The following is a 27,660-nucleotide window of genomic DNA, read 5'->3' as shown; positions in this document are numbered from 1 at the left end:
GTGCTGCAACCACGTTTGCAGAACTATACCATTTCTTATGGAAGCTTTGCACAACAAGCAAGCGGCCTTTTCTTCCAGAAAGGAATTAATGAAATCCCTATTGTTCTAGTTAGCCAAATGTTTGGTTCCCTGTTAGATTTCTGTATTGTAATTCTGCATATGCTCAGCTATGGTAAGACCATAGTAACTAATGGAGCTACTCAGTCTCTGAGAATATGAAAAAGCTTAATTATGGGCCGGCACTTAGTTTCTCGCATGCTTCTATTCCTTGCAATACAAACTAAGTGCTGGCACATAGTCCCCAATATATCCCACCTCCTGCAGGTAATCTACTCAAAATCATCCTAGACCTGTCATGGCCCTGCAAGGATAGCTCCTGCATCTCTGTTTAGCCACTTTATCAGGGATAACTGTGAGCCAGGAATAAAGTTTTCTAATTTTACTGAAGAGAGTCGCTATTGTTAGTTTTTGCTTGGCTCCTTACCCACAACTTTACTTTTTCCAACAAATGAGTATATTTTAACACAGCACTGGCACTATATTTATTATATCACTAGGAGGTACCACTTCAAAATTAAATAGAAAGTAACCATAAATTAAGCTCTGAATGTAATAAAAGCTCGTTGCATTTATTTAGTTCCTTTAGATCCTGGTCTGAAACCCACCTGAGTAATGAGAGCACTGAAGAACCTTAAACTGTGTTTTCTGGAGCGCAGTGTCATTACCTAATTCTGGTGATGCGATGCCAACCAAGTTAAAGAAGTTGAGACCCATCACTTTCCATAATAAATCGTCGCACTAATTAACCAACTTCAATACTATGTGTCTCTGTTGATCCACTTCTACTGAAATTTTCTCTGGAGAAAAAAACAGTATCCTATTGTTTAATACAGGCTTAGGACCACATTTTTCTTCAATGATTTCACGTTGTCTTGAGTCTTTTGAGGTTCAAGCTTGTAACCATCTGAGATGCTGGGAAACACATTGCTGAGGCATAGTCCTCTTTGGCCCGCTTTGGATTAACTTTCCATACCGGTTTCACTGGACAACAAATCTCATTGTAGGTGCACCATAGAGGGCAACAAAGTGCCCTGTTTTCATCATAAATTCACAATACATTACCATTGTCTTTTCCGTGCTGCACCTTGAAACTCATCATTCCTCTTACAATAAAGCTACACAACAAACAAATTCCTGGATTAAAATCTCCACAAAATTTTCTATTCTCAGCAAACTCCTATATGAGAAACCTCCAGCGTAATGCTCTACCATCAGCACTTTCTTATGAGGAAACTTTACATTACCCCTCAAAAATGTGGAAACAAAGATCTACTGACCCAAGAACAGATAAAAGTCTCCAAAGTTCAGTACAAGCTTAAAAGCAGGAGTTCACTGTGATTTTGTTGCCACATGTTAATGCAGAGCTGGATTTGAAAGTTGCTAAGCATATGCTTTACACTTCTGTGCGCTTTTCGTGGAAAAATCAGTATTTGCCCTTGGAGAAGTACAGACACAGAAGCTATTTTAAATAGCCACAAGGAAACTGGTTTTCAGTGCTCTGAATTGAGGAGGTCTGTATCTCCTACAAAACATTTATTGTGTCAACCAGAACTTCTGCTTACATTACCAACCTGTAGATCCCTATGCAAGCAGAGATGTGGCCCTGAAAAAGTAGAAGTACCATTTTTTAAGTGCAATTTCAGCACTTCGGAGTCAGCCACAAAAAGAAGTATCATCATACAATTAGAGCAAAATTTTTAATTCAACCTCTTACCTGGCTCTGGTCCTCATACGCAGATCCTTTACACTGAATGCAGCTCTCAGCACAGAAGGTAAGAATTACAGAAATTAAGAAAAACAGTTACATAACTGTTAACGAAACTGCTGCCTTTCTGTGAGACTAGCACTGGTGTTTTTTTCCCACTAACTTTCAGGAATGACATTTGGAAGCTTGCTAAAACATTTACAATTCCTCTAGCAGAGCATTCTCATTCCTACAGATCTTCACCACTGATTAAAGCACACAGCTTAAACACACCATCTAAAACCAAAAAACCCGAAACTAATCAGTATATTCTGTTCCAGGGTATGACAATACCACAGCCATACCATACCAGCTACATTTTACCAAACTTGTCCAATTATTCCTTTTCTTTCCCTGATGACTGGATGGGCCACAAATGGTGGCATTTAATGTTACGCTGCCCCCAGCAGCTGCAGCCCTGGCTTCACTTTGGGTAGAGCTTTAATTAGCTGTGATACTTTGCGTGTAATGACAGGTTAAATTTGACTTCTCTTTTTTCAAAGAATTATTGACAGGCATATTTTTTTGTCTCTCACTGAGAAAAGGGATGTGAATACTAAAGAAGCTGCTGTATTAAAAAGGGTAGACAGATAACCTAAAGATATCTTATGTTTCAGGCATATTCCTATTTTTCATATCCAAGAATTTTAATGGCACAGCAATTGGTGCGAAGAGTGTGCAGGTTACTGACAAGAAGGCTCAACTTTTGCTGCTCATGCTCGTACAATGCAATGCAGGCAATATCCCCAGTAAAGTGACCGGGGCTTCTCCCTTCCTTATGGAATGATGCAAGCAGTAAGACATTACAGGACACAAGCCTGGAGGTGCAGAATGTAAATCCAGAGTTGGAGTCTTCCATATCCGTCTGTTTTACAGTCTTGCAAGATGGCGAAATGCACCGTACCGGGTATCTAAACATCGCTCCTAAGAAATCGTGCTTCTAATTGTTAAGACAGTCTGAAAATACAGAAAAATACCATTTCAATGCATTTGTTATCATTGCATAGTTATGAAAAAACACTTCCCACATTGATTAATAGCTTACTTATTTAAGCACCATAGGTCAGCACATGCTTGTTTTGGTTGCTCTGTTACTTTCCTATAAAACTACAACTAAAGTTTGAATGTAGGTCAGTATTAAGACTGTAAATTCTTTGATGCTGGAGGTGTTACTTTAACTGCGCCTGGAACTATGGGATGTTGCCTGGGGTCTGATGCAAGAGGCAACAGGTTTGTTAAATTAACTCCTTCTTTACATTGATTCCACACCTAAATGCAGAGGAAGACAAACTGGTCATAGTAAAATAATCTGGGAATGTAGCGATCATTTCCCCTCTCCTCCCAGCAGTGGCCATGCTCACACTCCTGCCGCTTTCCCATGAAAGCACTTGTGCTCCTCAGACCCCAACCACTGCTCTGCTGCCTGTGACCAGTGTGGGCAGAGCTCAATGTCGCAGCCTATGGAGGAAACTCCTGCATGGTTTATTGAGGATATCAGAGCTTCTGGCAAAAGTCCTCGCAGATCCTAAGGGAAGTCTGAGGCAGCTGCGGTGCCAGCATTGATTACATTGACTTACTGTTTGCCTTTCTGGAAAGGAGCAAGATATACCAAGATGCTGATGTAACAAATCCCTACTTTATTATACTTTAACGCTGAGCTTTTACCCCACACAAAGCTGGCTGCCATTTATCTTCAAGTTGCCTGCATAGCATGTAACTCACCCTAAGTGATTCTACCCCCCACCCCGAGATACATATTCGCCTCCTCCCCAACCTCCCTTAGTCCCCCAGCCCTTAGCTTGTGTGCAGCTTAGAGTCCTGAAAGAGAGCTGTGCTAAATATTAACCAGTCCCCTTCCACAAAACATAAGACCGAAACAACTTTACTGCATGTGAAAGTCCTTCTAAAACATACCTGACATAGCCCAGCGCCATGGCTGGTTTCAGATGTGCTTCAATGCCGAAACTCACTTTTTGTTACAGATGGTGAAGAAATGTGTTTACCTTCTGAGCTTCTCTCTTTTTTTCATAGACAACATTAGTTTAAGTAATGGATTGGCAAATGTCAAACTTTCCTTGCAGGTCTGAATTTGTGTGTGTTGGAGTTGCATGCATGCCTGGAATAATATATTAGCTTATAATTAATTCCTCCAGTTTCAGATTGGACTACCTCATTTCAAGACATATCACAATTTTCTCCTATATCCAATAGAAAGCATATATTCCAAAAATCTCTTAATCTGAAAAATATGCTTCACTCTCACAGCTCTGTGGCTAATGTACTCATGCAATCAAGCACATTTCTTTTAGTGAGTGATTGAGACAACTCTTTAACTGACTGCAGAAGATAGGTCTTTTAATGTCTTACCTAAAATTTTTTTGTAAAAAAGCTAAAGTCTATCCTCAAAAGTATGGAATTTAATGGGAGATTAACCCAAACAGTGTAATTTACAGCAGCATGAAACGAGTCTGCATCAGCCGATTTAGGAATTGAGGTGCAAGTGTCATACACCTGTCTTCCACACACCACCAAGGCATATCAAATAAGTCCTAAGAACTACTTTCAGAATAATAACAGTCCAAAGAAACATTCTTAGATTATGATCATATTAAGTTGTTTAAAATACGGGGCATGTAGAATTCATCAAACAGTTACATCAGATGGAAATCAGGCTTCTCTTCCGAAAGAGCTGAACATAGGGTAGGTCTTAGCATAGGCTTAGCAACTTTCCTGGACTGTTCCCAGCAATTAAATGCTTTAGCACAATGCTTCTAAAAAGTGGAACAGACATCCAAAAGGGTTTTATACAGCACCATCAAATTGTGGCTATCATTTTGATAGATACGAGGGTGGCTACTTGGAAAAGCAGACAGCAAGTAGGAAGAAAACACTGTCAAACAGTGACATGAGCAGACATTACCAGCTGATATGAGATTTAGGTTATTTCATATGAAAGAAGGGAAACAATAGTAGCCAGTAAATCACTCCAGCACACCCAGATTTAAGCATCCCCCGCTGCATTACTTCCCCAGCACACAGTGTTCATTTGTCCATTCATTCTTACTCATTCACTTACCTGCCGAATTTATAATACACAAAGACTTTAGCATCTTACAGACTAGCAGCAATGTGCAGGCAAACAAGAGAATGGCACTGGCAGCTACCAAAGTGGGGACCCTCACAGCCTACCTCTGCCCAGCAGGCTCTGGATTCACCCAGGCTGTAACTCAGAATAGACATATTTCATCCCATCATTGATATTACACTTGACTGATACTTTTCTCAGGCTTGGTACAGTAAAATCTTATTAGAAAAAGCCTGATTGCAGTTGTGTCACATTATACAGTGTGTTTGATATCTTATCCTCCCTTTAAAAATGCCGACATCTTCCACTTGGCCCCTCGCCACAGCCCCAAAAATCTTGATTTTCCATTTTTCTCTGAACAAAGGCTTTCTGAAAGCAGGAGGCCCTCCAGCTGCCAAGTGCTACCAGCGCGGGCTGTTCCTGCAGCCCTGTTCAACTGAACTGTTCTCTTCTCATTAGCATTAATGTGACAGTTGCTCTCACTGTGTAGACTCTGCTTACTATTGGATTTAACAGAAGGAATTATACATCAAAATAATAATACCGAGGCTGAAATAAAGCTCTGTTATTTTCATGCCATTGCTAATATGTGCAGAGCAGATTTATTAAAACTGTGAGTCAGCCCTTGCAAGAAACTAGAGATATTGCTTGTAAATAAGCAACTTTGGTGTTTATTCCTCCTGCCTTCTCGTCTGCTGAGCTGTACTAGCAAAGTGTGCCTTCTGATAAGCAACGTCAGGCTAATTATCCACAGAGATTTTTAAGCTGCATATTTTCTCTCTGGACTAATGTAACCCAGATGTGGGAAAGGCATGGTTTTAATCAATCCTTCTATACATGCCATGACACTCGTCATATGTGCACATGTAGGTATGTGCATCACCCAGTAAAATAACCATGTTGCACACAGTTAACAAGCTGGCTGTTACATGCTGTTTTGTTTGCTCTCCTTTTATAGGATTTTAGCACTGCCTCCAAACAAACTGGTTCTGAAACTAAACAGGTAAATACTCTTAATGCTTATAAAGCACTCTTTCCATAGCTACAAAAGTTTTCATAATCGACTGAGCATGACTGTCAAGTAGTTTCACTGCAGGTAAAAAGGGAAGATTAAAAGCTATGTACTCTCACTATCCTGTTCTATAAGAGCTTGAGAAACAGAGGGAACCAGCATTCCCTCCAGGACGTGGGCAGTCAGTTAAAACAGATGCACCACCAAAGCCCGAAGTAGAAGCTTCGGCGCAGCCAGTGCTCTACAGCCACCCAAGGTCTTTTTTTCTGAAGTGCGTGACAGAGCCAGGCTCTGGTGAGAACAGAGCTCTGCACGAACTGCAGGGTGACTTACCAACACCAAGCTCACCAGCGCAGGATACAAAAGGAACAGCTGCTTCTCATCTCTGGTGACACCTGAGGTCAAATGCAGTGAGCAGGGGCAGGTTTCCTCCCAGACCATATTCCTCCAGTAACAGATGCTCTCAAAGATCAAACTCGGACCCAGAGAGCTAAAGGGAACAGCTTGCTGCACATCGGTTTGCGTGGATTCCCAGCCGTGCCAGCACTTGTATGGGACACCCCTCAATTTAACAGCCCCAGCCCGACCAAGATGTGACGGCTCAGCCATCTGAGGGGGCTCTCGGCTGTTGCTGCCGAAACTTTGCTTTCACAGAGGTGAGCCCATCTCAACAATCTCCCCCTTACCTCTTCGACTGCTCCCTTAGCTGAGGGACGAGACACAGGGAACCAATCCTCCCGGCTGGCATGGTGTGAAGAGAGCAAACCCACCCCTGGCACTTCTGCTCTCCTGCAGAGGAAGCCAACACATCCTCCTCTCCTCACTGGAAATGCAAACCAGCAGCAGTTAATGACACTGAAAACAGCTGCCTCACTTTCTGGTCATCAGCCTGTTGATCACATGAAGAGTGGGCACGAGTTTCAGCCTAGCAATAAAACATTAAGGACTTGAAGCTGATCAGAAACTGGTTCTCATCAATAAATGAAGCAGATCTGTTTCTTTCCTTTTTTTTGTCCCCAGATAGCATTATTTCTCCTTTGATTCTAGCTAGGGTGATTAAAAGATGAAGCAAGAGTATCTTACTTTCAGAGAGGAATTAAGTTGACAATGAATGGGAAAGCAGGACATTTACAAACAATATGATTTGCATTAAACACTATCTGTTAGCAGAGACTGACCCGCTCTGAGTGCAGGACCAGGGTGACAGTGAGGGGAAGCACAAGGCAAATCTCAACACAACTTGAGGAAGCTAAAAAAACCCCATCTTTGCACCATAAATGCTAATTCTAAGTTGCATGTGTTGAGTGTTGCAGGAAGCAGTTTTATATTTCAAACTTGCTTCATATCCAATATCCAATTTCCGTAGCCCAATGGAAAACTTGCCCTCAGACCTCTGGTGATTAACTGAAATCTTAAAAGAGCATTATTAAAAATATTCCCCAATATTCCTGTGTTTACTTATTTTCATCGTATTTTCAAACTACCTAACAATTCAACATTGTTTTCTTAATGAAAGGCAGCCCTAATGCACTTAGGACATACCGACACGCAGCAGCCATTTGCATCTCAAGTAGAGTGGGCTCCCCTCTGCAGACTACAGCAAAGAGGACTGTTCTTTTATTTAGCCCATTTAAATTTCTTTTGAGCATGGGAGAATAGGAAAACAGAAGATAATTCAAACATGTGGGAACTACCTGTAAAAAATTCTACAAAAGCACAAAAATGAGGGGTTTTTTTTTTGCTTTTTGTATTTTCAACAGTAATATAAAAAAACCATGACATTGGTTCAAAAGTCAGATAAGGTCTGTGCTGGTAACTACAATTCTTTTATTGGACATATTTTACTGAGCATTGAACGCTTATTTATGTAGGCACAGATTTAAGAATAACACCACAAAATCAAAAGGATAAAGTGCAGACCTGTACTGAGAAGCAGGCCTGGTAAGTCAGTCTACTGCTACAACTCAGCAGAGAAAGAAAGAAAAGGGGAAAAAAACCCTGCCATTATAAGAGAAGTATATTATAAATTATGTTCTGTGGTAACAGAACTATACTACCTTTCCTGCAAGGTCCAGAGCACTGGAAAACCCAGGTCTCCTCTGCACATGCACACTGTGTTTGTTGCAGGAAATATTTTAAGTTAGACTTTGGCTTACACAAGTGGTTTATTTATAAGAAAACTTAAGAAAAGTCTACTGATTAAAACAGTTCTCTTAACATCATTTCTTTATATATTTCAGAATTATATTTCAGAATAAAAAATTATGCATTTAAAACCAGATAACATCCTCCCCCCCCAACACAGTAAGCTGGAGCAAACAGCGACCAGGAAAGAGTGAAAGAGGGAAGCCAATCTGAGTCATCACTTCAAGCGACAGTCTTTGCCAGATCTCATTCCTGCTTGCATCAGAATTTTCTCCCTAAGAAGACTGAGGAGATAAAATGGTAAATTCAACAGGTCCTTATTTTTCCCCATCTCATAAGGGCAGTTTTCTACAGTTCTTAGTAACAGAAAAAAAATAAAATACGTATTTCCAGAGCTTGCACACATCTGAAAAGAAAATGCAGAAAACAAGAGGGAGAATAAAAACTAATATAAGCTAAAACATTATTTTGTAGTAAACAATAGAATATAACGTGCAATAGTGCAATTTCTCCTTTGCTGCTCCAACAATGAAGTCTTGGTGGATAGTCCACTGCATGTCAATGTATGGTGTCCCACATCTAACTACGTGCTGGTCGGGCACTGCTGGGTTTGCCAGGTTTCGGAGCCGAGTTGCTGTGTGCGGGCTCTCCCTTCCCCTTCCCAAGGTGGCAGAGTTTCTGATCCCAGCGCTGCGTATTGAAAGGCAAAGGAATTACAAAAGAGATTACAGAAGAAGACATGTCATATGTGAAACAACCGTATGTGTTTACAAACAGCAGCAGAAAAAAAAAAAAAGCTATCGCTGTTTCCACTGCATTAGCCTGTGTCGGGTTCGAATGGTGGAATGTTGGGTTATTGGTAAAAGTCACTTTAAATAGAGAAACCATTTCCTGGCTTTCTTGTAGCCTCTGTGAATGAAGGGGCTCATACAAGGCATAATGGCTTCAGCATGAGTCTCACCTTCTAAACAACAGAATTTAAATGAAGCTATTTGTGCAGCCTTTGGTAGAAGCAGGATGAAAAACAGTAAGTGATTTTTATTAATTTTTTTAAATTATTATTATTTATTTTTACTTTTCAGGTAATAGCAACTGCAGCACAAAAAGATGTAATAAATACAGTTGCTACAACTGATGACACTTTTGGAAGAGGAGATTATGATGAGAAGGAGGTAGCGATGTGGCATGGTCCTCAGCAGGCCCAGGCTGGGCACGAGGGCAGAGGCAGCAGGTCTTGGGCCGCAAGGAAGTAAATGAGAAAATAAGTCAGACGTTCGCCCAAAAAACTCCAACAAATGACACTGCCATCCAAGAACTGGAACTCAGCAGAAGCCAGCCCATGGTGGTAACGTGGTATTTACTCTGCGGCACGGGATTTCATAAGGTTCTGCCAAATCAAACAACAACTTGGAATAAGATCCCCATATCTTTTCACTTGTGTAATCTCTGTGCATGTGACAAATACGCACAGAAAAACTTGCATTTGCAATCAGAACAGTATTTTCCTGCCAGTTACCACTAAGGCTGTTGAAGAAAGAGTTGAGTGGAAAAGGAGACTAGTTTGCACAGGCATAACCATTATGTCAAGTCAATGGCTGAGAAATTGTGTCAAAGTAAGAATATTCTATGATATTCCTAACAACGTTCAAATCACTGATACTTTGTGGCACATCAAAACATAAAAAGAACTTGGAAGGCACTAGAATACATTTAAATTAGAAAACATTAGAATATATTTTCATATCTTACTTGCATTTGAGCTCATTGCTTCCAATTTGCTATGACGTGACTTCCTTATCATGTACGTCCTTCACTTAAGCCAGGAAGGTAAATTTAAAATAGTTGCTAATCCACACATTTTGGTAAGAGAACTGTATTTAAAGAATATTAAATCTGCAAAGTATAATTCTGACTTAGTCTGGAAAACATCTGTAAAGCCCTTTTTTTTTTTTTTTTTTTTAATTACTATCACAGTCCCAATAAGTAGGTGCGTGTTATAGAAAGCGCAGTTTGCCTACAGACTTAAAATACTCCTACTGTTTGCTTTTTTGAGATGGAGTGTTTGATTGCTGCTACACTGGTGTACTTTGGGGCAATTCGATGTATCCCTTTAGTTTATAAAGCATGCATTTCTAAGTAATACAGCAAATAACACACCAAGTTAATTTTAGATACTTGATGTTAAATAACAGGGGTCAGCATATGTATTTTCTTCCCTTATTTTGAAAAGATTAGGTAGATGTTTCATGGTATCTGCAGCATTTGACTTTTGGTGAGGTATCTTCTTACCTTTACTTTTTTACCAAGACGATCCTTCCATTTCTCAGCTATGGAGCCTTCCACCAAGAGCAACCTACACAACAGAGACAACCAGTTACTCCACTGACAGGCATGCACAAGCTATACAACCCAATGCATGCAAGACTAAGATCTCTGTGCCTACAGAGAGTCTTGTCCCCCCTCCGAATACCATTAAGGAGGTGTACAGAGAGTCACACCAAGTTTTCCTTTCCCAGTGGCTCTGAAGTTCAGCTTTACGGGCAGGGGAACAAACAACAACAAATATGCTCCAAGGACAATGCAGGAAGAGTCACCTGGACCGCTCCTCGTCTTCGTAGCCCATAATGATGTATTCTTCACTGGCGCTGAGTGATGGGCACAGGCAGCCGGAGTTTGTGTGAAGGTTTACAGTGTCCTTTGGGATGTTCACCAGGGAAGATTTTAGGATCTCCTTTACTTCCACTACCACAGTGACATCGTGACATTTAGTCTTCACCTCCTTCACTTTAGCCCGAATGACTGGGAAAAAGTCACAAAGAACATAGTTAGCAGCAGCAGATAATGCGGGTCACCCCCAAGCCGTTCCTGGTGACCTCTGGGATTAGTCTTTTGCACCATTCATTATCAAAAGCTTAGCTGAACTCCAGCAATGCCCCTGCCCCCATCTCTCCACTTCATTACTTCATCCTCCACCAAGAGGGTCCAAGTAGCTCAGTAGATCTCATAATGGTGGGGTCACCAGCAAGAGTTATGTACCAGTTGGATTTATGTCCTGTTTAAGCTGGGCTTTAACTTTAGCATCCCTTCTTCTTCGCCCTTTCCGCTTTAAATATATTTAATTAATTTCTTGTATGCTCTCCTTCTCCTTCGAGCTGTAACTGCTCCCTCTTTGACTACCTGCAGTACATATGACCAAACTTAATTTGTCACTCTCAACCTTTCATGAAACGTGAATGTCTGTTAAAACTTCTCCTACCACTACTTCTGCCGGATGACAGGCCCTTACTTTTTTTATTCTCTCTCCAGTGACCCAGCAGCAATCTGCTCTGCTCTTTATGAATTCTAAACACTCCTGATCTTGACCTCGTGACCCATCTAATTGTTTCCTCCCTCACCCTTTCTTTTTGCCTTAAGTTGCATGGGAGGAAAAGTTGCCTTTCAAAGGCAACGCTTTTCATTTCTCTCATGGTGACCAGTGAACTGATACCATATGCAAATGAAAAGCAGTCCAGAGGTCATGCTCTAGAGAATACCACATCTTTCACAGCCTGCAAATAAGAGTCCCTTTCGATTATAAACAGCAGATTTCCCAGATTCCCAATTTCTTCTAACCTACGTGAAAAAGTCAGTATGGAAGGAAGAAAACCATGGACTTACACATCTCCTCTCTTCACATGCATTGCCCATAAAGTCCATCAACCAGCATGTATTGCAGCCGCATTAAATACAGCTGCCAACAATTAATAACTTAGGGTAAATTGTGTATATTAAATGCACAAGTGATCCATTTTCCTAAAACCTTTTAAGATTTCAAAACAAAATCTTGCTTTACTTTGGAGTTATTTCAAATGTATATTGAAATGTCTTTAATTCCAAAAGCTCAAAAAGATCGGCAGTAGCATGCTCAGCAACTCTTTACCATGTGCAGGTACCCTCTGGAGAATAGACACTCTGTAATTATTTTCCAAACAAATCCACCAAAACAACATAAAACCAACTAGTCACCTAAAAAATAACAATGATGTTTGACTGAATACAATTATAATTTTTTAGCTTTTAATAGGATCTATTTTTGAAAGAAGCTGATCTGACAACAGTTGTATAAATGCATAATCTTAATGAATATTACACAATCACTACCACTTAAATGAGGTCTTTAAGTTCACTGAGCTGAAGGCTATTCTCATGATTAATGGGAAAAAGGATGGGCCCAATCGTTGAGTTCCTGCGATATGTATTCACTGGCTTCATCACCCTAATTTGCTTAAAACAAACAGTATGAAGAAAAGTAGCAGCCTGGACCTGTGATATGCCTGAAGACCCAGACAATCTGGACGAGAGAAGACATAATATGGACATTGTGCACTTTTACAGGTGTTACTGACAGCACAACACAGCTGGCAAGATGCTCATTGCTGGCTTCAATACTTGAGAAAGAAAGAACCTAGTAGGCTTGTTAGATTCCACGGTGAGTTTGTAGGCATGAAAGTTAGTAAAAACATCCCTTCCTGCAAAAGCAGAACATAACAGAGCTGGAAATCAAAGAGGCAGCTCAAGCATAGCAGCCCACATCATTTTTGTCACATCACTTTTCACACTAAAAAAGTGCATGAACCCCAAATGCCTGCGCTGACATTGAAATAACACTCCACATCAACAGACACTCTTTTACTAACATATTAAGCTCATCCCCTCCGTCCTTCTAATTTGGAAATGTTTCAGGCCACATCTTCCTTCCCTAACAAGCACCACCGGATTAACCATCAGTAATTGGGACCATAGGCTTTTTTAATGAACATTTTTCCGTTACTGTAGCCTTAAAAATGTTGGGAGCTGGCCATGCAGCTGTTCTTACCGTAGTTGTAATTGTTGCGTAGATAGGTCTTCTGGGTAGCTTTTATAGGCTTGCATTTGCAGCGCTCTATAAAAAGAGAAAGTTTTATTCAGAAAGAAAAGAGCATATGTTCAGTGACAATCTCTCTGAAACCCCAAGCTGACACATAACAAAAATTTCACTGAATTGACTTGTTTATTACAGGCACGTGAAATATTAAAAACCACGGGGCATTTCTGGTCTGTTCTGCTGGAAGATGTTGTGAAACTGTCCCTCAGACCTCGAAGGTTTCTAAGAGAAAACTTGACAAGCTAAAATTTAAAAAACACAACCAAACAACTACAACCAACTAACCCCACAACAACAAGGACACAAGGACTTGGAATCTGAAGTGACATAATCTTCCATTTTAAGCCAATTCAAATTTCAACCTTGGTCTCTTCTGTGCTCGCAGGTGCTGCAATTCCAGACCCTTACAATGCCATTCTCTCTTCTCTACTACACTTACTGAATGCTCTCCTTTCTGCACCTTTGATCATACAGATTGTGATATAGACACAGAAGGAAAATACTATGACAGGGCATGGTTTAACATTTGATTGGAGACTACATATCTCAGCTTGGTTTAGCAAATTGGGATATTCTGGCTAGCAGGCATTCACCATAAGGAATATGATTTTTGTGGCTAATTATCAACGTACAGTTCATCTTTGGAGCTGCACTGTAAGATTTCTTACAGTGGCATGGCCCCTTTACACCTGAAGATATCTAGGAAGTACAGTCAACAGATGAAGCATGTCGGAGGGTGGCAGGACCAAGTGGCACGTGGGTCCCTGCTCCAAACACTTCTGGGACAGTCCTGACAAAATGAAACCTCAACCATGTCTCTTCAGCAGCATCTGGCAAGAGGTTTAAAAGGCTGAAGGGCTTCATTTGACTACTGCAGGTGTTTGGTGTTACCTTTGATCCTGCTCTGGACTCTTCCTCAATTTTTGTGTAAATTTTATTATGACCCAGAACCTCAGGTTTAATTAAAATAGGGAAATTATTAGACCTTCTGGCGGTAAGGATAGCCTTCAAAAGACAATACTCATGAGCGCTGTCAGAGCAGCATTTCCAGTGGTGCAGCTTCCAGACAGCTGGGAAAAATAACGGAGGTAAAAACATTTTTGTTAGTGCCTGGGGAGCGCTAATGCTGAAGCTCCAGAGCCATGCGTTCACTAACACCACCAATAATTCATGGCTGGTTGTTCTAATGCAAATATTTACTTATTTCAAGCTAGTGTCTAAGTGGAGTTTGGTGAAGTCGTTTCAAACAGCAGGTCCCAGTATTACATACACATAGTCATCTATTTTGACATTTGACTTAGCATTTAAGTGGAAGTACACTTAATGCAGCCTATTTCTATACACCATCATTCTAAAATACCAATGCATATAAGCTAGTGATTTAGTTAATCCAACATGAAGAGCCTGAAAAAAGAACTTTATTTGCTATATAAGATTTCTGCATATTAAAAAAGAAAGATGGAATCATATGGTTATGAACTTTCCAAATCATTACTTATTTTCTATTGAAATCATTTTTGTAGTTGAAAATACAAAAAAAATACAGGAAAGAGGAGAACATTTTAAAAGAAGAGTATATTGTTTCCTTGAATTTCAAACGCATCCTCAGGAATCTATATATAGAGGCCTACAGACTTCAGCTTTTGTATGAGACTGTGTTAAAATAATAAAGGCAGAGAAGGGAAGTGATTTTTGGCTTCCATTCTGCCTGTGGGAGCTCATGCATATTTTAGGCCAAACTACGGCCCATTTTATAAGCTGCCTCGAAACAGGCCGTAAAAGATATGCTCCTATGACCCACACTCGCGCAGGCATCTCAGCGTTCAAGTCCACCAAGTCGTACACTTCAACGCTCTCCTGCTGTACAGTACTTTGCTCTGTGGCACAAGTAAAAGAAAATAGTCTAAATTACAAGACAAGAATACATAGCCTCACATTTCCCTCAATTTTAAGATGGTATTGGAATATTTTATTAATTTGAGGAATATATTTTATTAGTCTTGTTCCAGAAACAAATTATAGACCTGCCCATGTTCTTAATGAAGGATACCTCCTAGTCACCCTAGTGCTTTTCAAGTTTACATTTCAAAGAACTTTACAAAACGCTGCGTTATTCCTAATTACTATTTAGAGATACAGAAACTAACAGAGTCACTTGCCAAGGTCAGTTATAAAGTCAGTCGTAGAGCTAGAACCAATTCCTCCCTCCCGATTCCTATTACAGTGACTCTCAAAGGAAGCACAACCTGAGTTATTAGAGAACACATATTTGATTGATGCATGCTCCTGGCAAAGCTGAGCTTTCCCCAAAGAGTGGGAACACCTGCAAAAGGTGCTTACAAAAACATACTGCATCTCTTGGTGCTGAGGGGAAGTCCCATCTTACATGACAGTCTGTCTCCTCCACAGCTGCCAGAATTACCAGAAGAGCTCTGGGACGACAACAACGTTATATTCCAAGCACTGAGACAGGCAGCAGTGGCTCACACCAGTTTTGACTGAGAGCTCAGCTAACTTTGCCATTAAACATTCTTTTTTTAATACAAATCAATATAGGACTCACAGAAGCTCAAAATCTATACCTTTGAAAACTTCTCCCTGTAAATGCCAAAACAAACGGACTACATGGGAAAAGTGTTTTGCCCATGGATGGCTACAAAGAAACGTGACATCTTAAATATATGTTCCTGCACCGTCTAAAACTTGGCTGTAACATGGATCGGGACATGCACTCAAACCTGGCAAATGCTTCCCTGATAAATTAAGGATAAATAAAACCTCTGGAAAAATTTCAAAGTGACTTGAAAAGCATCTGATGAAGCAGGCAACAATGTAGTTTACTGCCAAGAGAGGTAAAAAAGCTTCCCCGCAAAAAAACCTGTGCAGACTCAGAGGGAAGTTTTTGCCAGCGGACACTACTGGGAATAAAAGGTGTCTCGAACAGGGGTAACCCATGAGTTCTGCTCACTGCAGCTGTACACAGCAACACATGCAATATGCTCCAGAAACCACAGCGCTGAGTCCAGGATTTTTTAAAACACATCAGATTGCTACTCACAAAAAAAAAAATTCTATTTACAATGTCAAAATTACAAATTTACTTTAGTGAACATATAAATAAAGTAATTATGAAACACAGCCTTTTAGGTGGTTAAACTGTGTTTGACAGTTGAAACAGGTATAGTGCATTGCACCAGAAATTGCGTTTGTACAGCAAAAGGCAGTGATAAAGTATTACCCTGCCTTTTCATCAGCAATTTTTCTGTGCATCTTCACCCTGTTTTTTGGATTGGATTTTTTTAGGTCTGGTTTTGCTTTTACTAGTCAAAAAGCATCATGACAGCAACAGTATAACTGAGTCTTACTCTTTTCCACTGCAGGGTCACTTACTGGTATTACATGCCGCCTACATCCCTAAGGTCAGGCAGTGGTAAAGATATATTTAATATTTTTGATATAAGGTGCAATTGAAGGTATCCAGCTTTACTTTCATACTCAAAGAGCTACACAATTGAAAATGGCTTAAAACTAAGAAGATACTGACATTAGTAATAAAAAAATCTTTAGGAAGTCTTTCAGACACAGTCCTGTGCTCAAGGCAATTTAAAGTGAAGCTTGTTAAAGGGCTTACTTTTATCAGGTTTTTCTAATTGTAGCTGGCTTTCTAAAGGATGTACATTGCGATTTAAATAATATTTTGCACCCACATAGCTACTTTCACATTGGGACCTACTGATCACATTTTAAAACTGTATTATAAGCTGAGCATTATTAATACCTTTTTACAATTTGGTCACAGACATTAATGCTGAAGTTATCCACTTTTATGCAGATATCTAAATTTATGTTCCACAACCATACTTAGGTGTTTGTATTAACAAACTGAGCATCAGTGCACACTACAGTTTATCAACACCTCTGGAGAAGGAAAGACACAATGGCCAATGCTAGGTTTCCATGTGTCATCTTCTTGACAAAGGCCTAAGAGGAAAACTTCTGAAGGAATTGTAATAAAATTCAAGGAAACCTACAGTCATTGGCTTGTTTGAGCAAAAAATTCACATTTCTATAATCTATTAGCTATCAGCCTGGGCTTTGCTTCTCTCCATTGCCTATGACTAGTGGTAACACTCAGGGGGTTTTAGTCAGTTCCAGCAAAAACAAAACAAAAATAAACAGCAACAGGGGACCTACTGGAATAAACCCAGTCTCAGAAGGTCTCAGCATCAACCTCCTCAGGTTAATGGGAGTTCTGCCATTATATACAATGAGTGCCAAACTTAATTTGCAAACTTTAAAGTCAGAACGAACCATTATCATTGTTGGTTTTGCCCAATTAAAATCCATTTAATGATCATTCTCACTGTTCAAGACAAAACTTTCAATGTTGACTTGATGGAAATTTTGCCCTGACAAGAGCAGAAGAGACGAGCGCTAAAAGGCTGCCTAGAGTTAATTGAGTTCTATGCTGAGAGGTCCACAGGCTGACCAGGCCCAAATCCCACCTGTCTACGGGACGTAAAAGCACAATCTACAAGATTCCTGGACAAGACACAGTATTTAAGCATCACTTAGTACCCCTCTTACTTAATCAAATATTAAAAGGATTTGAAAGACTATAACTTATTACACAGTTTTATAAAAGTGTGCTTACCGATGCCAGCGCCTCTACAGTTGCCGTTATTAGAATCCATAGGGAAATCTGGCATGGATTCATAAAATACATAAAGAAATGTTAGTATTTTTAATATTGGATTGTTTCAATACACCCACATTACAATGTTTGCTCTTTCTCTAATATTTAGTATTTTAAAACTTAATAGCTTTATTAATAAATAGATCGTAATGTTCTACAGGCCAGCTTGTTAAAGTTGACGCAATTTCTTATCTGAACTTCACCCAAATCTGGCACATCATGTTAAATCTGAAGCAGATTAAATATCCCATTTCTACTGCTGCACAGACTGGCAGGTTTAGGATGAGGATGGAAATTTACGGCATGAACTTAGAGCATCTACAAAAAGTACACATACTGTTTGCATTTAATTAGATGATGAAAGAGAAATTATTTTTGGTTTGTTTTTTTGGTTACTGAGGAAATCAAACCAACCAACCACAATCATATCGTTGAAGCAAATGCCAAAACAAATGTTTCAGACCTTCCCCTTCCGCTCAGTTTAAAAACACACTGATTAGTTTGAAGGACAGATAAGGAACAGAAGGAAAAAAAGGCACTATGCCCAAAGAACTGCTTTAGACACATTCCTAAGTGGAACGTGTCCCACATTAGTAAAATGCATCATTTCAAACCTGTTGCTTATTAAATCACACAATTTAATGGATTTATACATATACTTAATCATGGAAAAACAAGTATGCTAATGCATATAACGTTGTGCAAGTTAAGGAAAAAATAAATGCAAGAGAAACAAGATCTGAGAGCGAGGCAGTATACTTTATTAGAATAACACATAAAATGGAAAAACAAATGAGCTTTCAAAGAAAAAGGCCTTTACATTTACGCCAGTACTTCCAATTCTGAAAACTGGTATCATACAAACATCACCTTTCTTATACCCTTACATTATCATGTATGCAATGCCACTGCTTTTATAATATAGAACAAATGAAGACATGACCATGTAACAAAAGCTCCTCTCTTGCAGCTTGAGCTGTAAGGATTTGGCTGTAAGACAGCCCAGGACACTGATGATACTCAGTATAGGTAAGGGGTTTAGATGTGTGGAATAAATTTTAAGGACTGGGGCCATTACTTAATCACAAATTCTGTAAATACATATTTAAAATACCTGTTTACAAGAAATCTAATATTACTTAGTTAATCTTCTAATTTGGCCATCCTTCTTAAAAAAACCCAACAAACAAACCACCTTAATGCGTATTTATACTACTCATAGCAATGTGAAACTTTCTTTACATAAATGGGGATATGGCTAAATGACAGTCAGGGCAAGAGTAAATCTGAAAAACAACTAATTGCCTCACTAACATAATAGTTAGCTTCAAAAAATTGAAACTTCAGGAATAATTATTCTTACCAACATAAAGAGCAAAGGGTATAGAAAATAGCATAGAAGGACTGAATAGATGCTCTTTTATATCCAATATCCTGTTGCTAATAAAAAATCATACCAATTTTCTTCCAAAGAAAGTTCCAAACTACTGCAGGATCTTAGTTTACAGAACAAACCCCAGCATTTTCATGGAGCCAGCTTGGTCTTTGGTTATCAGGTACTTCCACAGCAGCTGTAAGCTTCTCCATGCTGCCTTGTAACAAGTCAAATTATACACACTAATTCTTACTTACATGCTTTATTTCAATCATTCACCTGAGCCATTCTCAAATTTTTAAAAAGCTGTTATTATCAGGTGGTAATTAGTGATGGTGACCTCTACCAATAGCGCAAGGTAAAAAAAAGAGGCCTTCATCAAATCTAAATGCATTTTATGTTGTATCAAGTGTTTTCTTGTATTCCAGGACATGATGAAAGAGGAATTAAAATGGTTTTCCTCTTGCAAATGGTAAGTAAAAGGATGACCATGTTTCTTCTCATTCTTCCTCTCCTGGGCCAATCCTCTGTTGTCTTGTTCATTTAGCCACGTGGTAGCTTTACATCTGCAATTCCTTCTGACATGATAAAAGCATAGACAGCACTTGGGTCTACAGTCCGATAATCCTCCCATCTGCTCCCACTGCAGACAGAAGTCTGCAAAACTTCCCAGCCACGAACCACAAAGAGGTGGCTCTACCTCTCCATGCGCCTAAGACTGGCCTGAGATGTTTCACCACTCTCTGGGCATTCAAGACCCCTGCAGAGAAAGCTCTCCAGATTCACTGCCCCTCTCATTCGGTCGCCTTGGCCAACTTCTCAGGTTGCCTTCCAGGCTTTGCACATGGATGAAGCAACTCTTTCTGGTGCTTCATGTGGCCCAGCAAGCCAGAATTCCTACCAAAATAAGTACTTTGGTTATGAACAAAGGGATGGCTCTTTCACACCTCCAAAGCACGTGCCCTACGCCAACAAAACTGTTACTGGGGGCAGAAAAACTTTTCATCAGTGGAGGAGGCAAGGGAAATATCAGGTTAAATGCTTACCATCTTCACATCCATGGAGGCAACAGGGAAGGAAAAAGAAGCCCTGAAGTGCACTCTCCCTTCCTAAACCAAGGGCTGATCCAAGCAGTCATGACTTCATGGTGTTTGAGTGAACCAAGTCCAATTCACTCTGGAATTACAACTAAAAATAAATCAGAGCCCAGTCAGGGGTTCCCAGCCTTCCCTGTCCCACTCGGGGGTACGATGCTCATGCGTATCAGCTGAGGAACTCTCCTTCAAACTCACACTGATGCAAGGGGGGCGCTGCTAAACACTCAGAATGCCCAATATAAACCTGGTCCTCCAAACAAACACACAACTAAACTGCTTTCCACCAGGTGTTCCTTTCCACTCCTAAGTACACAGCTTATTTTATTTTTACCAAATTACAACACACCACAACCTCAACCCGTTTCCTAATTCTGCATTTGTTTACCAGGTCACTTGTCCTAACCCAAACCAGTGGTTGCAGGTACCTGACAAAGCAGCTGGGTGCGCAACAAGAGTTAATTCGGGCGTGTGCAGGGCAGCTATTAATGGAAACGGCTCCCACTTCTGTGCCTGTGTGAAGGCTGTGGTGTGCAGCGTGTTGTGCTCTGCAATTGTGGTCAGAGCACAGTGCCTGTCAATGAGCGAAGGAGGAGTAAACAGGTACCGGATACATCACTTCATGATTCATTTCCCTACCTGCGAGGGCTTGGGCCAGGCACGTACTGACCTTGCCTTGATGCTTATCTTTCCTGGTGCACTCATGCTTAAGTAGGGATGAGCAGTTTCTACTGATGGAGAGGAGCGTGGGCTCACGGAGGGACTGGAGACCTCCACCACTGCACAATACATCTCGGGGAAAGGCTTTGCATCAACCTGATCCTTCCCCCAGTCAGGCTCATACCCCTTGGTCCTTTCTCATCTACCAGGGAAGCAATGGGAAAAAGGGTCTGGGCCAGCCCTAGCACCAGTCCCTCACAAGATCTTAGTTGGGCATCAGCAACCACGAAATCCTGACCCCAGCAGTCTGACTGGCAGAGACCTCTCTCCATCAGGAGATGCACACTGCTTAGACCTCCAGCCATAATGGAGACAGGAGAGGAAAAAAAAAAAAAAAGCTGTTTTTAAAAATAAACAACTGACTTCCTATTGTTCCACTTCTCTTCTGAGGCGACCTCTCTGCCAAGTTTTGTCTATGCAAAACAATCTTTTTGAAAGAAATATCTGTCAGCTATGATTAGCAGGATTGCCAAAGAGGAAATATTATCCAGAGCTCCAATTCAAAGGCTTCTTACTAAATTCTGTTTAAGAACAGGGGGAAAAAATCCAAACTGATTTTTCCAATAAGTCGTTTTAATTAATCGCTTTTCAGAGGGATGCTATATAAAAAAACCCCAAACCACTAACAAGGAGAGCAGAATAAAAGCCGCTTGCGCAGTAAGTGTACAAAATAACGATGCCTGGATCGCAGATTTGGATGAGAGGTTTGGGAACAGAAAACAAGTTGGTAAAACCTAGTTTTGAGTAAACATCTTACTCATATCATAGCTTACATTAAAAATAAAAAAAAAGCAGAGAAAGAGCCAGAAGTAACACGATCCTGATTGTCACTGCAATTAAAGAACATGGCCCAGCTACTACTGAAGTCACTCCAGGCATGCTGCTCCAGAGAACAAAACCACAGCGAGTAGTTGCTGCTTGGGCACTTCCTTCAGATGGAGACATCTGTGAGCCCCATTGATTAAGAAACCTTCAAATATGCATGAATTCAGACTTCTAAATCTACTTCAGGTCTTAATACAGAGAGGATCTTTGCTAATCTGATTGCAAAAACATGCACAGCAAAGCAAAGTAATAGGAAAACTGATCCTCGTTAAAATTTGATACAGATGACTTGACTCCAAGTCACAGGGCAGCCTGCAACATGACAACACGGCTGCTCCACATAATGAATTATTCCACATAATGAATCCTGCTGGGTTTTGATGACATATAATGGCCTAGGTCTTGACTTGATGCTTAGACTGTAAAAGCCATTCTAGGGGACTCAGCCTACAAAGGCAGACAAAGCAAAGTGATATAACACCATCAATGGTACCATCATTAATAAGGTTTAAATACTCTTATTAACTTTTTCTGTCTTCTTTAAGGCTTGAAGCTTGTAATGATTTTGTTCTTTAACTGAGAAATAAGTCTGCTTCCAAGTTTAGAGCAAACACCTAAACCAAATCTCAACTTTAAAATGACAACCTGGGCACGACTGCTAATCCTCAGTACAGGCTGAAACACTTTCCTAACACCACTGTGCATTTTGGCTACTATAAGTAGAGCTATGTGAAGTCTGAGTCAGAGCAAATTTGATCTGGAGTTTGGAAACCACTCTTTTGGAAATGAAGTAAGTAACACATGAAAAACAAGCATGGCAATAGCTCCTTCACTTTTCTTTTAAGCATACAATGCCAGATTCACATACTGGTTTACTACGAATTCATCTAGGCAGATGGGCAGGTACGGAGGACTTGGCCTACATGGAGAAATCATGGGTTCATGTAAGATTTTAGAAAATGCGTCTCCATCACTTGAATAACGTTTAATCATCTTTAATGTTTAAGAGATAGTACTTTTTTTAAGAGATTCAGAGTTGTCCTCAGCTGTCTTATGATAATCACCCCAAATGGTTCGGACATTAATTACACATGGTTGATACCTTGTGATGATGCTTCCTTTTTCCCCCAACGTCTCATTAACAGCCCAACGTGCCTTCAAGCTATTTTTCTATCTAAGTAAGATACAGTGAGACAGAAATCCAACCGAAGGATCTGTCCTCCGATACGCATGGTACCCATCATATTGCTCTGGTTTTATTGCCAGTTACCTCTTCAAAACAGGAATAAACATGTCACTTGAAACATAAACACTCTGCTAGACAGTAGCAGCCAAGCGCACGTGCCGAAGTGCTTTTCTGAGTCAGCATCCCAACACCAGCGATGACTGTGATCAGGCTGGTCATTTATTACATGTAAAATTAAAGACAGGTCTTGCTATTGAAATTTTAGATTCAAGACAGTTTTCACCTATCTGCTGTTCTTGCTGCCTCACAGACTAAAGATTTGACAGGAACCTAAATGAAGGAAGCAGATAACCAGATAGACATGAGGCAGTCAACATATGTACCCAGCACAAGGAGACTGAAATATATGAAGCACGTGAATGGGACCTCCTACATATGCAAGACAGCTTATATTGATGTCTGCAAGCATAACCACTTTCATCCCCAAAACGCAAAGGACAAGGATGCAAGGTAAAAGCTATATATCAGGCATTTGCATGCACTAACCTCACATCTGGGACATTAACATATTGTCAAGAGGCTTCTTCATCCACCATCCTGGATTGTGACTTGTCAGATCCTCCACACGAAGCCAAAATATTCAGTGTTGCACCTGCCCCCAGAACACCCCCACCATGCCCAGAGCATCCCTCTGCTGCCTGGGTGTAAAAGAACGCAGGTGTTTCCCAAAGATAATGAAAAATCAAGGACAATGTGTTCCCCACAGGATGCTTGTTTGAAGGTGGTCTCTGTAACTTGAGGAACCCGAGACCTCCAGATCAGCAGTGTGGTACAGCAGCTCATACTCAGGTTTTGGAGACCAGCACAAGCCCAGAGGGTCTGCAGAGTTTCTTCCTCTAACTGAGCCCTAAACAAAGCACTTTTACTGTTCTTACCAGTCTTCTCCATCACGGACATAGCAGTTGCTATTTCACCCCTTCAGCACGTCAGCAGCCCTAATAACATCAGAAGAAAGACACAAATATCTCCCTTGTTCCTGCAAAGAGGAAGCCTCTAGATCTTCCTTGCCACCCGGGCTGCACATGGAAAGAGGTCCTAGAAGATGTTTGTGGAGGATTCATGACGGGTGCCTCAATAACTGAAAGTGAACTTCTTACTGGGTTTTGCCACAGATTTTACTAATCACAGTTCTTCCACGTTTTGCAACAGCCACAGTCTACTAGGCATGGGGAATACAACTGATCGTAGAAGAATTTCTCATCTTTTACTGCAATGTCAGCCAAAGAAAAAAGTCAAGTGAACTTCAAACAATCTTCAACTTGGCATCACTGAAATGAGAGTCAAGACCAGTTACTTTAATGGTGACAGGGAATTTTTGCGAGCATCTGTACATGCTCTTCCTGGCTGCAGAAGAGCAGACGATGACTGACCCAGCACAGTGTTAACCCGCTGCAGGCTCTTGCAGGCGACTCCACCCGAAGAAAGTGTGTCCTGAGGGTCAGAAGAGCCCTTGCACCCAGCTGAACCGCGTGCTCATAAGTAAGACGCATGGTCTAATATTGGAAAAGGAATGGAAATCGGGCTTTCCAAACCCTGTTCCTGTTCTGATAAAGACAAACATTTGACCATGTCATCCTTCGGGCTGCTGCTTTTTGGAAGGGACTAGACAAATGCATTAACCTTTACCAGTAATAACGCAGAGACCTCAAAAGGAAACGGTAGAATCCTGTTACTTTGCAGGCAGCAAAAAAATGAAAGAAAAATCAGAATTTCACTTCTGAAGACTAAAATAATCCTCTTCCGTGACAAAAGCCCATGAAAAAATGGATTTATATTTCTACCTGCCCTATTAGATGTAGTTTACAGACAGCATGAGGGGTGGGAGTGCTTAGGAGATAAAACAGTAGCAGGTATTCTGCATGGTCCCTGTTAGGCAGTTGGTTGGTTATTTGTGACTTCTACTTGGCTGCGATCCTTTATTTGGGGAACTGAATTTGGAAATGTTCACCTTACCTCTTCCTAGAACAGGAATCCTTCACTCTGCTTTCTAAAGGAGCAGTTTTATTCCCTCAAGAAGGATTCTTTCAGTCTGATGCATAATGCATTGGTTCAAAATTTTCAGCCCAGAAATGAGAATGTCATCAGGTTCTCATTCACTGAAAGAAAGTTTTCATGGATCTGGCCCTGGAATCCCTCAAAGAGGTTATTGTACTGCTGAGGTCCTCAGAAATAGGTAACTCAGGGGCAATTCTAGCCAAACTTCCTCCCTCCAGATTTGAATGCGATTGCTTTCAAATCACTGCAGACCTGCCAAGCCTTGCTCAGTTTGGAGCCATTTTTAAGGCAGTTTTGAAAGCACCTCAATGCTGCCATGAAAGGCGCTTGGTGTTCAAAACTGTACTTCCCCAAACCATCCCAGCAGGTCTGCAGACCCAGGGAGCAGCAGCAGCAGGGAGGGAGCTGCAGGCAAAAATAGATGGTTGGGTTCACGGGCTGGGGACAACTGCTGGGGGGGGAGGAAGGACGAAAAGGCAAGAGGGGAGTAATTAGAAGGGTTAGAGAGAAATAGTAGTAATGACTGGAGCTATCAGGGTATGGTCACCGAGCTGAGATTTCAAGAGGCGGAGAGGGTAACTCGATGGAGTCAGAGAAGGAGTGGGGTTAGTCTGGCCTACAAATAAATGGGGAGGAGGGGAAAGAGCAGCTTACCTGGGAAGGCTGAGCTGGGGAGCACAGTCAGGAAACCAAAGCGTGAAATTTCATTAGGAGAGGAAAACAGGAATTACTGTGTTTGGCATTGCTGGCAGAGGGATACATAAAGCACTTGTAATGGGACAGAAGCTCAGGCAAATACTGTGCTGAGCACAGAACTCAAAAAAAACCCCAACCAAACCCTTTCATTCACAGGCCACTGCTATGGGAGAATGGAGAGGTTGGAGCCACTGCCCACCAGTGAGATGCCACAACCCTTGCAGCTGCAGGCACCGAAGGAGCCGGACAGCAGCACAATGAGCCCGCAGGGCACATGGGTGCTGCTCTGCCTCAGTCTCTGACCCCTCTTAGCTGCTCCCCTGCCCCAGCTCCGCTCTCCCACTCCTGTGACGGAGCGGTCTGGCAGACCCACCGACACTGGAACTTTGCAGCAAGGAAACGTTGCCTGGTTCCACCAGCAGCAAATAGTTTCCTCAGTGAAGACAGGAACCGTGGTCATTTCATAAAGGTCAAAGCTCACTCGTGATAACCACCCCCTAGCTTGCTTTAATTTCCTGTTCAATAGCTCCTTCAATCTACTATTTCTGCGGTGCTCGGCTCACCATGTTGTGAGCGGTGCCCTGTTAACTCCTCCAGCCCAAAGGCAGCTATGATGGCAGCACACCCCTAACAGAGCAGGGTCCCTGAGCAACAGCAGGTCTGCAGCATCGCGGTGGCCTAAGCGGTCGGCAGTCTTCACCCAACTGCACAGAGACGCTCCGGCCTCCCCGCCCGGACGGCAGCCGGACACCCAGGGCCAGCCACCCTGTGGGACCACAGCGAGTGCAGCCAGTGAAACGGGATGCAGCAAGAATGCTGAGGGGGTTCCAACAACCCCTCGGAGACCGTGGTGGGGGTCAGAGACCCTCAGAGCTGCGCTGGAGCTGCCTCAGTGCTGGAGATGGCCTTCAGCTCGCTTGGGGATGCTGGGAACGAAACACAGCGGAAGGCTGCACCTCTGCTGTGCTCCTCGCCCGAGCAGCCCGGGGACCTGTGCCGTAACCGTGCCTACGGTGCCAACCACGGAGACGAGGCTATTTTCTCCCCTTCAGCTGCACGTGTGCCAGCACTGGCACAGGAAGTGGCTGGGGAGACCACGGCCCCCCCAGCTCCTGCCCAGGGCTCCTTTGGGCACAGCTCCTTCCCCAAAATCTGCTGGCTGTGCCACGGGTGGGGATGACGGCCCCGCATGGGAGGGGAGCGGACCGCTTCGGGGAGAGCGAGCAGCTGGGGATGAGCAAAGAGAGGTGCTGCAGGACCTGGCAGCCTAGGGACGAGTGGGAGCTCCTCTCTCCTGGGTGGCCCTGCCTTCCTAACAGGCAACCACCGCTGATGAAGCACCGAAGCGGGGTGTTGAAACGTTTCCCGCCTATGTGAAACGAGGGTTGTCGCTCCCACGCTCCTAAAGCATCCCCCGGCACGACGGCGGGGCTGTCATTTGTCACGCGCCCGCTTCCCGAACAGCAAAACTTTTCCAGCAGCGACGTGGCTGCTAAAGGCAGAGGGAAAAGAAGAAAAGAAAGCGGCGGGGGCCGAAAGAGCGAGACAAGGCAGGGCTCCAGCGCGGCGGGCTCCCCTTCCCACCGGCCGGCGCCCATTGTCCGGCCGGGCGGGCGGGCGCAGAGCGGCCCCGTCCCCTGTCCCCGGTCCCCGCGCACTCACCGGCGCCCTCGGCAGTGACGATGGCCTCGGGGGAGATGCAGACGCCGCGGTCGTAGAGCGGCAGCTCGTCGCAGGCTAGGCTCTCGGGCCAGGCGTGGCGGTAGCGGATGAGGACGGGCTCGCAGCCGGCGCGGGCGCGCTCGCAGACCGACTTGCAGGGCTTGATGGGCTCGTGCTGGAAGTCGATGGTGCAGATGGGCGCGTACATGGCGCAGAGGAAGAAGAGGAGGTCGGGGCTGCAGTTGGTGCCCAGCAGCCCCTCGAACTGCTCCATGGCCAGCACGGCATTGGCCTGCGTACTGTGGTGCAGGTGGTTCGGCATCTTGGTCATGTTCCAGGGCAGCGGCTTGCACAGCGGGATGCGCACCGGCTCGCAGGCCGCCGCCCGCCCCGCCGGCGCCC

At 42.4% G+C, this 27,660-nt stretch overlaps 1 protein-coding gene across 1 annotated transcript; it reads right to left on the bottom strand.

Annotated features, from left to right (window-relative positions):
• Positions 1-8,455: 8,455 nt before the first annotated feature.
• On the bottom strand, positions 8,456-27,658 carry FRZB (frizzled-related protein; the record flags this gene model as incomplete). The annotated part of the gene is made up of 6 exons (XM_010583264.1): positions 8,456-8,736; positions 10,336-10,399; positions 10,641-10,845; positions 12,902-12,967; positions 17,604-17,651; positions 27,259-27,658. Coding segments are annotated over 6 exons (894 nt in total), but the record flags the coding sequence as incomplete, so codon positions are not given.
• Positions 27,659-27,660: the final 2 nt, after the last annotated feature.

This window comes from Haliaeetus leucocephalus, unplaced genomic scaffold (assembly GCF_000737465.1).
Source record: "Haliaeetus leucocephalus isolate CR32 unplaced genomic scaffold, Haliaeetus_leucocephalus-4.0 Scaffold880, whole genome shotgun sequence".
Lineage (NCBI taxonomy): Eukaryota > Metazoa > Chordata > Aves > Accipitriformes > Accipitridae > Haliaeetus > Haliaeetus leucocephalus.
The sequence above is the reverse complement of the archived record's forward strand: the minus strand, read 5'-3'. Positions and strand labels throughout refer to the sequence as shown.